At 56.5% G+C, this 16693-nt stretch overlaps 2 protein-coding genes across 2 annotated transcripts; both read left to right on the top strand.

Moving 5' to 3' along the window:
* The first annotated feature begins 468 nt into the window (after nt 1-468).
* On the top strand, nt 469-4592 carry PGLS (6-phosphogluconolactonase). Its single transcript, XM_080928864.1, has 5 exons — nt 469-822; nt 2418-2525; nt 2944-3045; nt 3418-3558; nt 4398-4592. Exons 1-5 carry the CDS (start codon nt 535-537, stop codon nt 4530-4532), a joined length of 774 nt encoding a protein of 257 aa, XP_080784990.1. The 5' UTR covers nt 469-534; the 3' UTR covers nt 4533-4592.
* A 1459-nt stretch (nt 4593-6051) lies between these two features.
* On the top strand, nt 6052-16554 carry NIBAN3 (niban apoptosis regulator 3; the record flags this gene model as incomplete). Its single annotated transcript, XM_080928598.1, has 16 exons — nt 6052-6106; nt 7586-7716; nt 8609-8734; nt 9107-9221; nt 10342-10509; nt 10613-10728; nt 10801-10905; nt 10996-11158; nt 11794-11984; nt 12057-12215; nt 12726-12842; nt 12916-13023; nt 13552-13663; nt 14731-14814; nt 16276-16392; nt 16484-16554. The coding sequence occupies 16 exons, from the start codon at nt 6052-6054 to the stop codon at nt 16552-16554; spliced, it is 1938 nt and encodes a 645-aa protein (XP_080784724.1).
* Between the last annotated feature and the right edge of the window lie 139 nt (nt 16555-16693).

Genomic DNA, 16693 nt, shown 5'->3' with positions numbered 1-16693 from the left:
GTGTGTGACAGGACCCCACTACTTAACCCGGCCTCTGACTCCGGGCTAGCCTTCTGCCTTTGCCATCTGAGGGCTAGCATAAGTATTAGCCAGCACGCCTGGCTTATTGACCTATCACGCTGCAGCTGGAGTACTCTGTGCATCCAACCTCACCCCGGAAACCCGCTACACCCTCAAGAGTGCATGTCACCCCAGCCCTCCCATCGAGGAAGGACGATCGGGAGCGTCAGGCCAGCCGGAGCTACATAACTCCAGCTCAAAAACTAAATAAAGTGCGAGACATCGGGCCAACAAGGAGTGTCCCGCTCAGGGAAGCACTGTGGACTGCCCGCCCACCACCCACCCCAAAGCCCTGGGGAACCCTGTGGTTTCGGGAACTACCCGCTAGCCCGGCCCCGGCGAAGCTTCATCTGCGCAACTGCACATGCGCCTACGGCCTTGGCTCAAAGTGCTCGGACCCATGGCAGCTCCGCCGTCGCGCAGGCGCACTGGCGTACTGGCCTCTGCCGGGAGCACCGCCGCCTCCCTGCCGCCATGGCCGCACCCGTGCCCGGTCTCATCTCGGTCTTCTCCAGCCCGCAGGAGCTGGGTGCGTCGCTGGCGCAGCTAGTGGCGCAGCGAGCCGCGAGCTGCCTGGAAGGGAGCCGCGGTCGCTTCGCGCTTGGCCTGTCAGGTGGCAGCCTGGTCTCCATGCTGGCCCGAGACCTGCCCGCTGCCGCCGCTCCCGCCGGGCCCGCCAGCTTTGCTCGCTGGACGCTCGGCTTCTGCGACGAGCGTCTCGTGCCTTTCGACCACGCCGAGAGCACGTACGGCCTCTACCGGGTGAGCGCTGCGGGGGCGCGCACCGCCCGGGCTACGGGGGCCGCATTGGGCCACACGAAGTTGGCTCAGCCTGCCGTGGAAACGCAGGCTACGAGTACCGCCGTGGGCCATGCGGAGTCTGCTCAGTCCGCTGAGGAAAAGTGTGCCATGCCGAGCTAGGGCTCAGCTTGCGGAGAAAACGCCAGGAGCTTCTTCGACGCCTATTCGCGGGCTCCGGACCCCACGGGGTCTTGCTGGATGCGCAGTGATGTCCATCCAAGTCCAGCCTGACGGGCCTTCCGTATCTTCCTGAGGGCCGTACCTCGGCTGTGGGGCCTCCGTGGGTCATGGCTGGCTGTTAGTGCGCTCAGTCGGCCTGTAGTGTCCAGGGTGTGTTGGGCCTCGTTTTCTTTTCTTTTACGTCGCCTCCCAGCAGCCTGGGATGTGATGGCCACCAGGCGCCCTGTAGTGTACAGAGGTCCCTGCCTCACACACAGGGAAACTAAGGCATGGAGTATTGAGCTCTGAGCACACTTGGATGACTACCACCACCTCCTAGGGGAAGCTGGCCCCGTTAATGGGCTCTGAAGCAGGGGAAGGGCCATTACACTTCAAGGTGGGGAAACAGGATTCATGTCTCCTTGGCACTCATCAAGGGGCTTGAAACTGCACCAGTCTGAACACAGTGCCTGCCCAGTAACGTCACTAAACAGTGGGCCGTGGGTACTAGCACAAGGCTCAGTTGCTAGGGTGCTTGTAGCCCAGTTGGTATTGTGCTTGCCTAGAATGCTGTATTTCCAGCGTCATATAAACCAGGAATGTCGGTGCAGACCTGTCATCGTGCAGTGAGAAAGTAGAGGCTGGAGGATCAGGAATTCAAGGTCATCCTCAGCTACCCAGTTGGAGGCCAGCCTGCGCTACATCAGACCATTTTATGCTGCCCACCCAAGAGAAATAAAGCTAAGATCCTTAAGTAGGTCCCTCTGAGCAGACACAGCTAAAAGCTGGGTCTCTGAGAGAAGCGGGATTTCACCACCAGGTGGAGTCTGTTGACAGGGATGTCCATCCTTACACTGAGCATCAGGCGTCTTGCACAATGGGCTGCAACAGGAGCCGTGGAGAGTGGACTCAGCAGCCAGTTTACCCCTGCCTTCCTGGCTCACACACTTCCTGTGGCCCTCAGTCTGGAGCCCTGTGCTCTGTCCTTCATTCGGGCTCCTCAGCGCCCTGAGCAATGGTTAGAGTCCCTAGCACCCCTGTCTAGGGCACAACGTCCTGGCATTCTAACATTTGCCCCCAGCCTCTCCCTGGCATAGCTCTACTGAGCTGACTTTACCACAAGCGCCAGCCATGGAGACACGGGTAAGGTGTCTCAGAGTTCATCACAGCCATCTTCTGGGGTCACCTCCGTATAGTCAGGTGCAGCTGGGTGCTCGATGCAGGCCGAGTTCCTGATTGGAGGAGCCTGCGGCACGCTGAAGAGTCAACCAGACCGAGGAGCAGAGTACGGTGTGACTTAGGGCTCCTGGCTTTAAGCAAGTCCCTGTTTGGGCAGAACTGGGCCAGGCATCTACTCTACAGCCTTGTTACCCGCTGACTGCCTTCCCCTTCCACAGACACACCTGCTCTCAAAGCTGCCCATCCCAGACAGCCAGGTCCTCACCATCGACCCTGCCCTACCCGTGGAGGACGCTGCAGAGGACTATGCCAGGAAACTGAGGCAGGTGGGTCCCAGGACACTTGGAAAAGACTGGCAGCAGTGACTGCCTGGGGACAGCCATGGAGGGGAGACTCGGGCTGGGGCTTCACAGCTCAGGGACACTCATCTGCAGACCTGACAAGTCTCCAGACTGGATTAGTCTGCTGTGGTAGCACATCTGTGACCCCCAGCATTTGGGAGACTAAGGCAGGAGGCTTATTGAGAGTTCAGGCCAGCTTAGGCTGGAGGGTGATTCTTACCCTCAAAAAACCCTACAGTCTTCAGGCTATGTTGAAGCTGCTCTGTGTAGGAAGTGTGCTGAGCAGGCCCCTGAGGAGTGACATTGGCAGTGGAAGGTGGTTGAAGTTGAGATAGAAACCTGGTTTCGGCTTCTTTATGTGTTACCTCTGAGCTCTGCACACTTGACCCACTCCTCCTGTCAGGCCTTCCAAGGAGACGCTGTCCCTGTGTTTGACCTGCTGATCCTGGGAATTGGCCCTGATGGCCACACCTGTTCGCTCTTCCCTGGCCATCCCCTCCTACAGGTGAGCCCGGGGAACACCCTCCTAGTCCTGGTGCACCTGTGTCAGTCTTTCTTCTGGGTATCCGAGCATCCTGTCCCTCAGCCCCACCCTGCAGAGCATCAGCTCCTGCGGTCATGGCGGTGCATGTCCTGTGGTCATGGTGGTGCATGTCCTGCTGTCATGGTGGTCCATGTCTGTTGTCCCAGCACTTGCTGTAAAGCTGAGGGTCACCTGGACACTGAATAAGGCCCTGCCTCAGAAACCCAAAAGACTAACAGGAAACCCTGTAGGCATCGTAAACTTGGTGTCTGGAGCCTGGGGACTGGTTCCATCCCAGTGCCACAAACAACAGAAGGGTAGAAAGGCCTGTTCTTACCTGGCTGCCTTCCCCAGGAGCGGGAGAAGATTGTGGCTCCCATCAGTGACTCCCCAAAGCCACCTCCACAGAGGGTGACTCTGACATTTCCTGTGCTGAACGCAGCCCAAAGTGTCATATTCGTGGCCACAGGAGAAGGCAAGGCATCTGTGCTGAAGGTAAGGGGAGGTCAGCCAGGGGTGTTCATGGAATTCAGGCCAGACATGCTTCCAGAATTCGAGAGGGGAGTCACCAAGAAGGCCAGGACCCTGGGGTAAAGTTCCCTTCCTCCCCCCCCTCCCGTAAATGCCAGGTGAGGCCATGTATGTCTCTAACTCCTTCACAAACAGGATGCTGAGGCTTTTTGGCTGATGGTCTAGCTCCAGGCTCAGTGAGGGACTCTGGATGAAGGAAGAGAATAAGGTAGAGGGTGAGAAAGCAGGACACTAGACAAACACATTTAAAGGGGGTGGGGGGGGAGACAGCTACCAACTGGTGAGAAGTACCTTTTAGAAGACCTGAGTTCCGTTCACAACCACCTGTAGCTCCAGCGCCATCCTCTGGCCTCTGTGGGCACCAGACATGCTCATGGTGCACAGAAATACATGTAGGAACAACACCCATACACATGAAATAGAAATAAATCATTTTTTTAAAAAAGGCAAAAAATGGGAGGCAGGGATGGGGCAAGATGTCTTAGTGGGTAAAGGTGCTTGTTCCCAAGCCTGACAGCCTGAGTTCAGTCCCCCTGTTGTCTGCATTCCGGGGAAGCAGAAAGGAGGAATCCTTGGCTACATAGCATGTTCAAGGGCAGACCGTGCTAGAAGAGGCCCGGCCACCTAATAAAAACCTGAAGCAAATCCTATTCCACACCGTGAAGCTTTGGAGCCCACGGTGTGCGAAGCGGAGCGTAGAGCAAGAAACCGTGGGTACCCCGTCCACAAACCGAACAGATGCCCAGTGCAAGCTCCGACTGGCTCGGCGCAGCATCTGAGACAGGTCCCGGTCTTGCACACAGCGCATCCTGGAAGACAAGGAGGGCACGCTGCCCGCCGCCATGGTGCAGCCGCGCACGGGCGCCCTCTGCTGGTTCCTGGACGAGGCCGCTGCACGTCTGCTGTCTGTGCCCTTCGAGAAGCATTCCACATTGTAGGGGCCGCGCCACGCACGCGTGGGCACTTCGGGCCACCGGGGCTCTGGAAGCGGACTAGCTGCGGATTAAACAGCTTTGCTGGAACTCTGGTCCCTGTGGTTTTTTTGTGACGGATGGCGGGGCTGGGCCGGGCCGGGCCGACAGGGCAAAGCGCACAGAGCGTCACAAGTGCAGCCCTGACTTCTGGTCCGGCAGTGTACGCACTGTTCCACATCAGAACCAACTCACCGGGTACCGGGGAACTCGCGGTCCAAAGTGGCTGCTTGTGTTCCAGCCATGGTGAAGGGAAATGGACACGTGCCTGGGTTCACCTGGTGCCCAGCCAGTGCCTTCAAGGCCCTGTGAGGATGCACTGTCTCCTTTGAGTTACCTTAAGCTTCTCCTGTGGTGCCACAGGGTCACATAACCAATGGGAGAAGTGTTTAAGATGCTCTCTTAGACAGTTTTCTCTCTTGCAAAGACTGAGATGTGGGCACACGGGCTGGATGTGATGGCTGGAATAGAAGCAGCCACCTTGGAGCATGAAGTGCACCATTGGCTTACCTGTTCTCCTGTCCCCTACCAGTTCCAGGGACCTAGGAGAGGAGGCTGGTGGGATTGGCTGAGGGAGTGTGAAGGAGCATCCCCTCTTGAAGGTAAGACAAGCCAGGCACACGCTGAGCCTAGTTGGCAGGTAGATTAGAAGGGCAGGGGCCAGACCCACAAATATGCAGTTTCTTTAGAAGTCTGGTATCTGAGGGCTCCTCAGCTGTGACAAAGAGGAAGTGGCTGGGACAGAAGCCAACAGAACACACAGTGGAACGTTCTCCTGGGGACTTTTACAAGAGCAGGTGCCACCCACCCAACAGCCAGGAGCAGAGGCCAAGACACCCTGAGAAAGGAAAGTGGTGTAGGTGTGAGGACCCCATGTTAGCACTGTGTGGGACGTCTGTTACCTCCTGTGACCCTGCCTCAAGAGGGACTTTACTGCTTTGCCGTTAATGCATAGGCTCTGCCTTGTGCTCCAAGGTGGCTGCATATACCTCAGCCATCTCATCCAGCCTCCGGCCAGGGAAGAGAAAAGGAAGCTGCCTAAGAGAGCATCATACCCCGTGGGCAGGCTACAGGAGGATAACCTACTCTCCTGATTGTTCATCGTTCAGTCAGCAATCCATTCCTTTGGCTTCCAGAGATAGGACTTCACGTAGCCCAGGCTGGCCTCTGTGACCTAAACTCCCCATCTTCCTGTCTCTGCTTCCTGAGGGCTGGGATGGCAGAGATGTGCCACCCCACCCACCTGTGCCAGGGTGTTGTTCCTTCCCACACTCCCTTGGTCTCCCCTGGGGCTGTCCCCTTTACCCCTGACAGAAACCACCAGTCTTGGTCCAGCTTGTCCCCAGAGGCCAGGAGGAGGCAGGTGCAGACAGAGGGTGGAGCGTGGCACCAGACGACCATACATGCCCTCCTGGCACTTGGGCCTCTCAGCTGCCACCCAGCATCCTGAGCAGAGGGACCCCAGACGGCTCTGTATGGTGGCAGGATGGGAGCACAGCCTTCCTGCCCCCTGGGCAAGCGGCAGCGGCAGCAGCTTCGGGGTGAGCATAGGACAGGGTCGGGTTATGCTGCCTCTGCTTGGGAGGCCACACGGGCATGGGCTCCTGGTACCAATACTGGGTTCATTACTGTAACTGTCTCTGGTCTTGCCAGGGGTGGGCTTGTGTTGGAAGATTTCAGATTCTTTTTTTTTTTTTTTTGTTGTTGTTGTTCGTTTTTTCAAGACAGGGTTTCTCTGTGTCTCCATGGCTGTCCTGTAGCTCAGTGTAGACCAGGCTGGCCTCAAACTCAGATCAAAGGCACGTGTCATTGCCGTCGTACCTGGCTCTGGAGGACTGCAGACTTAAATGAAATATTCAAGTAGCTGAGTACAGCACTGCACACCTGCTGTCCCAGGCTTGGGAGGCAGAGGCAGGGGGATCTCTGTGAGTTTGAGGCCAGCCTGGTCTACAAGAGTGAGTTCCAAGACAACCCAGGCTACATGCAACCCTGTCTTAAGACAAAACAAAGTGAAGTGTGAAGGTTTTTATTTTTGGTGGAAGCTGGGGCCCACTGAGGGTGGGGTGGTGGCACAGGCAGGCAGAAGGGGTCTCTGAGGGTGGGGTGGTGGCAAAGGCAGGCAGAAGGGGTCTCTGAGGGTGGGGTGGTGGCACAGGCAGGCAGAAGGGGTCACTGAGGGTGGGGTGGTGGCACAGGCAGGCGGAAGGGGTCACTGAGGGTGGGGTGGTGGCACAGGCAGGCGGAAGGGGTCACTGAGGGTGGGGTGGTGGCACAGGCAGGCAGAAGGGGTCTCTGAGGGTGGGGTGGTGGCACAGGCAGGCAGAAGGGGTCACTGAGGGTGGGGTGGTGGCACAGGCAGGCGGAAGGGGTCACTGAGGGTGGGGTGGTGGCACAGGCAGGCGGAAGGGGTCATTGAGGGTGGGGTGGTGGCACAGGCAGGCGGAAGGGGTCTCTGAGGAAGTCTGTCTGCAGGGACACTAAGACTGGAGTCAGGCTTAGCTCAGTGGGAGAAAAGCCAAGGCCAGGCTGACCTTCAGATCCCTGTCCTGTCCCACACTGGGATGCGGGAGGGCGTCCGGACCAGCAGGACTTGGTGGGTGTTCCCAAGGGAGGTGGGTAGGCTGGAGGAGGGTGTGTGGTTACCAGTGAGTGTGGGAACAGCATTTGGGAAGGGAAACAGCTCATGCAAAACCCAGCGTGTGCTGCCGATCACCTCTCCAAGCCCCAGGATTGACAGTTACCTGTGCAACTGTCTGTAATTTGCTCTGTGCCACTAGGTGAATAAATTGCCCACTCTGGGCCTCATTCTCCTGAGATGCAGCGATATATTTGGATGAAAGACCTTTGTGTGTGCACATGTGCGTGTGATTAACATCTGTCCTCTGAGCCTGCCTTCCACCTTATTCACTGAGGCGTGGTCTACACCGGCACTCACTGGTTCTGGCTACACCAGAGAGCCAGATGGCCCTGGGATGATAGGCAGGGGCCCTGGTCACATTGCTGGTCCCTTCTCCCTACAGGTCAGGTGGACGGCCTGCTGAGGACCTTCCTGCCCTGTTACCGCAGACAGCTGGCTGCGGCTGTGCTTAGGCACATTTCCCAGGAGCTGGGACCCCAGGAGCCAGCCGGATGCCAGCTGTCCCACACCAAAGTGCGTACCACCAGGGATGAGTCCGTCCCGCAGGGAACCTGGGGTCCCCGCTGTGGTTGTCTCTCGTGTTCTCGGTGGTGCAGACATGAGAGACTGTGTGTGGAGCTGGGGAGGGCCTTTGCACAGATGGACCAGGAGGCTCTGGAGGTGAAGGCAGGCAGAAGAGGCTTGAGGAAGTGAATTCCCTGCAGGGGCACAGCATGTGCAAAAGTCCTGAGGTTGGCAAAGACACGCTAATCTGAGGGGGGCTCCCAGCTTGTGGTGTGTCTGTCCCATGTTGCAACCACCATTCCAGACAAGCATTCTTCAATAAGACCCCCTGTTTTTTGTCCCCTTGTCCCTCTTGTCCCATGCCTGTAGGCTTTCTGCTCAGAGGTTCTTACTGAGATCTAACAGCCTAGAACTGTAGCTATTAATAGATTCCCAGAGCCCCCATCTGTCCCCTATCTTGGGAGAGTCTTTGACTGATGAAGAAATTCAGGACCAGAGAGGTGGAGTGAGCACCTGAAGACCACACAGCAAGGTGCTATTGGAACGTGGGATTTCCCACTGGCTCCTTTTCCTCCTTGCTGAGGGGAGGCTCTGTGGACAGAGACCCCGCCTCTGGGGACTTTCCCTGTCCCATGCAGGGCTTCACCCATACCTGCTAAAATTGTTTTCGTTTTGAGATGAAATGTCTTGTAGCTGGGCTAGTTTTGAATCTGCTGTGTAGCTGAGGCTGACCTTGAATTCCTCCTGATGCTCCTGCCTCAGCCTTCCCAGTGCTGACCTAACAGGGTCTGGATAGTAGCTGCTGCTTTTGAGCTTTGGGAATGTTGCTGGTATGTGACCAAACTGAAGAGTTCAAGCAACCCCCAAATCTGCTCCAGCCATAGCTAGCATCCCATTGCAGAAGCTGCCTCGAGTCAGGGAGCACCAAGGACCCTTGACCCTGCTGCAGGGCCACCCGCCCCAGTGGCAACCTACCTTCTGTGTTCTGCGTGGAGATGGACGTCTAGAATGGTTCAGTCATAAGGAGGTCAGTGGACAACCAGAGTCCCTGCCCAGAATCTCCCAGTGAGGGGCTGGGGGCGTGGCTCAGGGGTGGAGCCCCTGCCTAGAATCCCCCAGTGAGGGGCTGGGGGCGTGGCACAGGGGTGGAGCTACTGCCTAGAATTCCCCAGTGAGAGGGCTGGGGCGTGGCTCAGGGGTGGAGCTCCTGCCTAGAATTCCCCAGTGAGGGGCTGGGGGCGTGGCCAAGGGGTGGAGCCCTGGGCAATAACAGGCAAGGTTGAGTTGCAGATGATCTATGGATGGGTCGTGGATTATGTTGTGAGCTGTGTGAGTTCTTGTTGACTTGCCTCCTGACTGGAGATTGGTAGCCAGTTTGGTCTCATGTATTTGGTCACAGGAGTATGAGTCTGGGGGCCGTCCACTGGGCTCCGCAGCTCTGACCGGGTATATACTGCTCACATCCCAGCGTGAATACCTCTGTGTTTTGGATGACATCTGCCCCAGCTCCTCTGGTAAGGACCTCTGGGTCCCCTTAGTCGCCTCCCTTCCTCTCCGTCCTTTGGCCATTCCACCATGCCTGTGCATTTCTTGAAGCTGCCCTGGGCCTGCACCGGTAGCAATTTCCTACCCACACTGTGTGTGACTCCCAACGTGTCTGCAGATATGCCACCCGTCCCTTGGTGGCACTGATTCTTGAGTGAGCATCTTTGGGAAGGAAAGACGCACCCACTGTTCCTGGGAGGAGGTCAGTCAGTGGAGCAAAACCCAAAGAGCAAACTAAGGAGCAAAGCAAAAGTAGTGCTGGGGGTGCACAGGGAGGCGGAGGCAGGGCGAGTTCGAGGCCAGCCTGCTCTGCACAGCGAGCCTCATGCTGCCACAGGTACATGGTGGGTCACAACCAGATGTAACCCCAGTAACTGAAGCCCTCTTCTGACCTCTGCAGCCACCAGGCATGCCCTTGATGTGCACACATACAGACTGGGAAAACATTCCTACACATGAAATAAAGTAAACACGTTTTAAAATGAAAGTCAGGTGTGGTGGAGCGTTCGGAGGCAGGTGAATCTCTGAGACAGAGGAAAGTCTGGTCTACAGAGTGAGTTCCAGGACAGTCAGGGCTACATAGAGAAACTCTTGTCTCAAAATTAAAACCAAACCAAACCAACAAAAACAAAATTAAATTTTGGGGGGGGGGGCGGCTAGAAAGATGACTCAGTGGATTTGAGTTTGGCTCCTGTGGATCTGATGCCTCTGACCTCGGGTGTCTGCACACACAACACAGAGAGAGAAGGGTGGGGGAGAAAGAAGGAGGGGGGAGGGGGGGGAGAGAGGCTTACAGGTAATTAAAGGTAATTTTTAAAATATAATATGCAGTGTCAGTAATCCTGCAAGGAGACAGACACAGTAGGCAGCAGTGGCAGGTTTGGGCCGGTGTATAAGCCCACTGGGATCCCGGCCTTCCAGTTTCTGTCCCCTTCACACCTGCCCCAATGAGATGCCTCAGAGCTTCTGCTCTGTGGTTTTCCAGACTTCTAGACCGGCCTGTAAGTAGCAATCAGATGACAGGACACTCTACACCGGGCTCTTTCAGGCTGCTGTCCTAAGAGAATAAACCTCTCGTCTTGTTTTCAGGAGACCTTGCCCAGGAGGAGCCGCTGCGAGTGCTGGAGGAGCCCGTGAGCTTCCCGCTCTTCCTCGTGCACCCCTTCCGGGCTCACCTCTGTTTCTGTGCTGGCTCTCGGGGGACGCAGCGCGACTGGAGGCTCGGCCTGCAGGGTGCTATTCGTCTGAGAGCCACCGGTGCGTCGCGGGAGCAGCGGGGTGCGGGTGGGAAGGGTCGGGAGTTAGAGGGGCGGAGGTGCGGGGCTCCCTGAGCGCAGCGCGCGGTTGAACGCGCCTTCAGTCCTGCAGCGCAGCCGGGCGCCCGCAGCCTGCGCCTTCCTGGACGCCGTCCGGCTCTATCGACGACGCCGGGGCTACGCTGGTGGAGACGACGCGACCCTGGGCTCCGACGCGGAGGTGAGCGGTGTCCAGTAGATCCCGGGCGCGTTCCGCCGTCCGCCCCCCAACAGTCCCACGCCTCCCCTGCAGGTGCTGAGCGCCGAGCTGATGCGGGAGCTGTTGCCCGCGCTGCGAGCACAGACGCTCCGAGGCCTGCGCGGTGCGGGACGCGCCCGAGCCCGGGCCTGCGCGGAGGTGCGGAGCGGAGCGTGGCGAGGGGACGAGAAAGGGAGGGGACCGCCCTAGGACCCACGTGCTCACCCAAGCTGCCTTCGAACTCTGCAGTTCCTCGACGCCGTGCACGCGACCGTCCTGGCCTGGGTATCCTCGGGGCTGCGTGCCTTCCAGCCAGAAAAGGACGCACTGCTGGCGGCTCTAGAGAGGATGGTGCGCGCAGACCTTGAGCAGATCCTGCAACAGCGCGCACTCGGGGCCCGGAGAATAGAAGGTGAGAGGGGTGGGATGAGAATGGGGGCCTGGGATTAGGGGAGGGGCCACAGGTGAGAGGTGGAGCTAGAAGTCCCGGGGGAAGTGAGGGCGAGAAGGCCTCCAGGTGAGCAGGATGGGGGTGTCGGAGCCTGGGAGTGATGGAGCAAGAGGCCGAAGGGCGGGGTTATGAATATTAGGGGCGTGACCTGCCGGGAGCGGGCCGGCAGTTTTCAGAGGTGGACCTGCTAGCAAGGGAGGATATCCTGGAGCTAGTAGGGAGGAAGGCACTTGCCCTGATGAAGGAGCAGGGCCTGGGATCTAAACTTGGGGAAGTCGCAGATGGGGTTTAGAGTTACCTGCTGGATCCTAAGAAGGGCGCGGCGCGAGAGGGCGGGGCCTGGAGCTTGGAGCGATTGTTAAATTTGGGCCAAGTAGCGAGGCAGGAGGTAGCTATGGCCTTGCAGGATCTGTTCTACTGCTCAATAAACGTGACGTGGGTTTGAATCTCCTTCCACTTCCCCTGCCTACGCCTTTGGGCCAGGTCTCACTGCTCCTAGCCTCAGTTTCCCCAGCTGTAAAGTGAGTATCCAGCTGGCCCAGCTGAGGTCTTTGCATCCTCTGAGTGCCTGGTGGGGAAATCACATCTACCCTCAGCCGAGGTCCAGGACACACTAGAGACATGCCTGTGTCAGAAGGTGGACCCGAAACTGCCCCAGCTTACCCTGGTGCTGCTGAGCCTCATGGAAGCCACGCTCCAAGCTGTTCGGACCCTTCTTATCCAGGGGATGGACCGGCTTTGTCACTACCTTCGCAAGAACCCTTCTGGCACTCGGCTGCGCAGGGAGGTTAGTACGTGGGCCAGCAGTGGCTTGTCCGTTGTCTGTATCAGAAGCCTAGGATAGTTTTTGCACACCTAGGTTTATGAATTTGGGGAGATACCATGGGACCCAGAGCTGATGCAGGTCTGCTATCGGGAGGCAGAGAGGAATCACAACCATCTGGCCCAGCTGGCAAAACCCTTTGGCTTCCTGGGGATGCGGAGCTTGGTGTTTGGGGCCCAAGACCTTGCACAACAGGTGAAGAGAGTGAGTGGGAGGGCGCTTTGGGCATCCCGGGTTGTGGGGACGACTGGGCAGAGCCTGAAGCGTGCAGAACCTCTGAAGGGCAATAGGGGGCTCAGCAGCTGTTTGAGCAAGTCAGGGCCGTGGTGTGGTTGAACAGGCGGCCCTAGCACTGAAGAGGTAGTCAGGAGGATCAGGATGTCAGGGTCATTCTCAGCTTCATAGTGACCGAGGCCAGTGTAGGTTATGTGAGGTCCTGTCTCAAAGAAGAAAGGCGGGTTTTGAAGGCTGAAGGGTTGGGCCCTGCTATGAACAAGGAGCAGACCTGGGTGACACTCGGAGCCTGGCACAGTTTGTACAATGCATAGCAGCTCTCCCCCAGGGAGGCCCAGACAGAAGGAGTGAGACTAGTGTCTGGACAAACAGGCAGGGGACTGGCCAAGGTCAGCTGCTGGGCAGGCCCCAGGCCTTAGGAATCTGAGGCCAGCAGGGGTCCTGCAGTAACGGTTATCTGGCACCTTCCAGCTCATGGCGGCCGCAGTTACCACCTTTCTGCAGCTGGCGGACCAGTGTCTGACGTCAGCTCTGGACTGCAGCCAGGCAGCTGAGCAGCTGGAGAAAGTCAGGGGCCTTGTGCTGAAGGTGAGGTATGTGGAAGGGTCCCCATGGCCACAGTTCTGAGGGCCACTACACAGCCTGCCTGTGACCCCTACAGAAGTTCACCTCGGACAGTGAGACCACTCAAGGGAGGTTCGCCCGGAACTGGCTGCTGGGAATCTTCTGGCCCTTTGTGTGGAGCCAGCTTGGGATGAGGTGGAACTTGGTGAGTGAGCACCCGAGTGCTCCCCAGGTTGGGTGGGGGGCTCTCTTGGGCTTCCACCATGTTCTTTGCTTTCTTGGGAATCTTGGTCCCATCCCCAGTGCCTGCTCTAGCCACACTCTCCCAGAGTTCTAGCCCGGCCCTGCTGAGCATGCAGGAGCTTGTTCCACGGGTCTAAGTTTACAGGGGAGAACCACTTGTGCAAAAGTCCTGGGGCGGGACTGGACCTCGTATGTTAAGGGCCAGAGAGGAGTCAGCTGAGGCTGGAGTTGAGGGAAGAGACAGTGGGAAGGGCCTAAAGGTCGGGGCTACCAAGTACAATGTCTCAGGTGCTAACAGGACACTCCAGGGCCACAACTGTAGCATTTGGGAATCGGAATAGATGTGTGGGCCTTAATCCATCTCTGATCCTGTGACACATGCTATGGCATGTTACAGAGAGGAAAACAAGCCAGTGGACCCAACAGATCAGGCCAAGGCTGGGGAGCCCAGGCCCTGCATCTAGCCTTACTCCTAACCATGTGGCCCTAGGAACTGCCCGAGGCAGATGAGGACATTCTGGCTGTGGGCTGCCAGGTTCTGACCACCGAGGGTCTCTACAGGGATGTCATTCAGGGCCTCTTGCTGCAGAGAATTGACAGAGGTAAGCTCTCCACTGTGGCTCAGGGAGCCTGTTGTCCCTGCCTGTGCTCACTGAGCCTCGTTGAGTCCCTGTTCTTTCCTGTGGACACTTGCACAGGCCTGGAGGGCCCTGGGTGAACTGCGCTGGGGCCCTGTGAAGGGGAGGCACTGGAGTGAGGTTCTCAGGAAGGTAAAAGAGACAGAAGCATGATTTCATTCAACAAACACTCCCTGGTATCAGAGAGTTGTGGGTTTGGGATGCCAATCAGGAGCTCCAGGAAGCTTACAAAACCTGTCTTTGAAGATGATAGAGGGGAGGAGGGACGGGGGGGGGGGAGGGACCCGGGGAGGAGGGACCAGGGAGGGGAGGGACGGGGGGGGGGGGCCCAGGGGGGGAGAGGAGTGGCACAAGCAGGGATGGTGGCACCACTGGAGGCTGTGTCTGTGATGTGTGGGCCAAACAAAAAAAATGGAGCTGAGGTGGTGATGGAAGCCTTCCATCTAAGCAATCCTCCAGCCTCAGACTCCTGGGTTCCTGAGCCCACATGGCCAGGAGAGTACAAGTTTGTTTGTTTCTTTGTTTTAACGATTTGATTTTGTGTGTGTGTGTGTTTGTGTGTGTGTGTATGTGTGTGTGTACACGCGCGCGTATTGATGTTTTACCTGCATATGTGTCTGTGTGAATGTTTCCTGTCCCTTGGATATGGAGACACAGACAGTTGTGAACTGCCATGTGGGTGCTAAGAATTGAACCTAAGTCATCCAGAAGAGCAGCCAGTGCGCTTAATCGCTGATCCATCTTCACTGAGAGTATAAATTTTAAATGGCTCCAAGCCAAGTCCAGAAATGGTGACCTGAATGAGCTTCTGACCCTAATGCTTGTGCCCATCCTTAGGGAAAATCCACCTGCCATTGATTTGTGATGTCTGCACAAAGCAGCAGTGTTGGGCAGGGCTGCTAGTTTCCTGGCTAGGTGGAGTGCAGGTATTGATTAGCAATGTCTGTCCTTGGTGAAACATTGAAAGAAGTTACTGAGAGCCAAAAACTGGGCTTCCTCAGCTAGACCCAGGGGTTTATCTCTTATTCTAGAGTTGAAAAAGGTTCTTGGTGCCAGTGACAGGGCCTGTGCTGCAGCTGACTGCTCAGTAGCCCCGTGGGACAAGGAAGGAGCAGGTGAGCACCTCGCAGGTTCTGGATAGTGACACGGAATGGCTGTGCTTGTGCGGTTTTTGGCTGTGTTTAAGAGCGTGGTAAGGGTGGAGTGGATGGAAAAGAACGGACTTTACCTCCTAACATGGCCGGCTGGCCAGCGTCATAGTGAACAGGTGAAGAAGCCACAGGCTCTGACCACACACACATGGGTGGAGATGGTGTCAGGTCTGGGCCCCAGTCCCTGCCGCCTAGACACAGTGGGATGTATAACTTGGCGGTTGGTTTCTGTTAACAATACTGAGAAGGGGTTAGTGATGGCCATCGGCAAAGGCACTTGGAGGCAAGATAACTGTCTCACTTGTGACACAGTCACTGCTGACTCAGACACTCTGACCTTGATGTAGACCTAGTCAGTTTTCACGTGAAGTCACATAAGGGGAAGGAGTCATCCGAAGAACCTTGGCAGGGAAGAAGTTTATGTGCCCTCCACCCGCCATTCACGGCGGGGTGGACCTGAGTCCGTCCATTTCAGGCACATTCAGCACTATGGACAAATTTCCATGGGTCTCAGGGTGTGAAGAGGCAGGCTGGCATTTTTGCTGGGATCTCTAGCGTGTCCCCAGCTGTGACCCATCTCCTGTGTCACACTCTGCAGTTAGGCAGCTTCTCTTGATTTGTGAGCCCTGTCCAATTTCCCACCGCATTACCGTGTGGATCCCCCATGCTCCACACCCAGCTGTGACACGTGACATGTGACACGTGACATTCTTGTGCCTGGTAAGACAGGGAATACCCTGGTGACAGTTGCTGTTTCACAGATGAGAAAGCTGAGGCTCAGATCTGAGAAATACTTACTCTGCAGACCAAATGCAGCCACTCGATACAACATGGCTTCCAAGAACATTCCAGAGCCAAGTCTTAATCCATCCACACCTATACTGGCAGACCATCAATGAAGACCTGGAGTGGCCTCTCTGCCAAGTGTATAAATGCTTTTGTCTTTGTAACAGTTATGTATCCAGCAAAGCATTATAGTGTATTCCTGCTAAAATTTGTATTCTCAATTCTGAGCTAGCCTGGGCTACCATAATAAGACACTGTCTCTAAATAACAACCCCAAACGCATGTTAATATGATACATATATTCCTTTAATTTCATAAATCTGTATGTTTCTTAAAGTTTCTTTATAATTTGTTTACTTTGTATGTGAGTGCACTCACAGGCATGGGCTTGTGGAGGTCAGAGGACATTTACAGGAGTTGGATTTTCTTTCCATCTAGTGGATCTTGAGGGTCAAACTCAAGTAATCAACCTTTACCCGCTAAACCATCTCGCTGGCCCCTGTCTTTATATTTATCAATCGCTTGGTTTATAATTTATCGCTTGATTAAAAACTGCTTGAATGACTAAATTGAACTTTAAAATGCCTAGGGCTGTGAGCTTGATTCGCCAGCGCCTTGCCAGGACTCCCCTTCCCACAGGCTCTCCACTGTCCTGGCTTCCTCACCCTGGCTCCAGGGTCGCCACCTCCCCAGCTGCTTCCGGCGGTTCCGGGGCTTTCCCCGAAGCTTCCCGCTGGGCCCGGAGGAAGCCGGAGGGTGTGTGGGAGGGAGTTGGGGTTAAGGCCAACGACGCTTATCACCCCCCCCCCTCACCCCGTACCTCCCATCTCTTTCAACCCCGCTTTAGCGCTAGAACATTTTAATTTAAGTTATACATATTGCATCTCTGGCAGCAGCCGACGTCCACCGTGGCCGTGACCCAGGTTACAATGCAGACGCTAATTCTGGAATCAGGGCATGCAAGAATGCGTCCTGCTGCCTTCTTTGAGAACACCTGTTGGCTGCCAGAGCCAAGGAGGCACCCGCTGTCGTTTTAGTTTACTTCCGTGGTGTGAGA

Source organism: Micromys minutus (assembly GCF_963924665.1).
Source record: "Micromys minutus genome assembly, chromosome: 14".
Taxonomy (NCBI): Eukaryota; Metazoa; Chordata; class Mammalia; order Rodentia; family Muridae; genus Micromys; species Micromys minutus.
The sequence above is the reverse complement of the archived record's forward strand: the minus strand, read 5'-3'. Positions and strand labels throughout refer to the sequence as shown.

Coding starts and splice junctions, on each gene's coding strand:
- PGLS (XM_080928864.1), top strand. CDS start 535: ATGGCCGCACCCGTGCCCGGTCTCATCTCGGTCTTCTCCAGCCCGCAG. Junction 823..2,417: donor GCACGTACGGCCTCTACCGG/GTGAGCGCTGCG, acceptor CCCCTTCCACAG/ACACACCTGCTCTCAAAGCT. Junction 3,559..4,397: donor GCAAGGCATCTGTGCTGAAG/GTAAGGGGAGGT, acceptor TCTTGCACACAG/CGCATCCTGGAAGACAAGGA.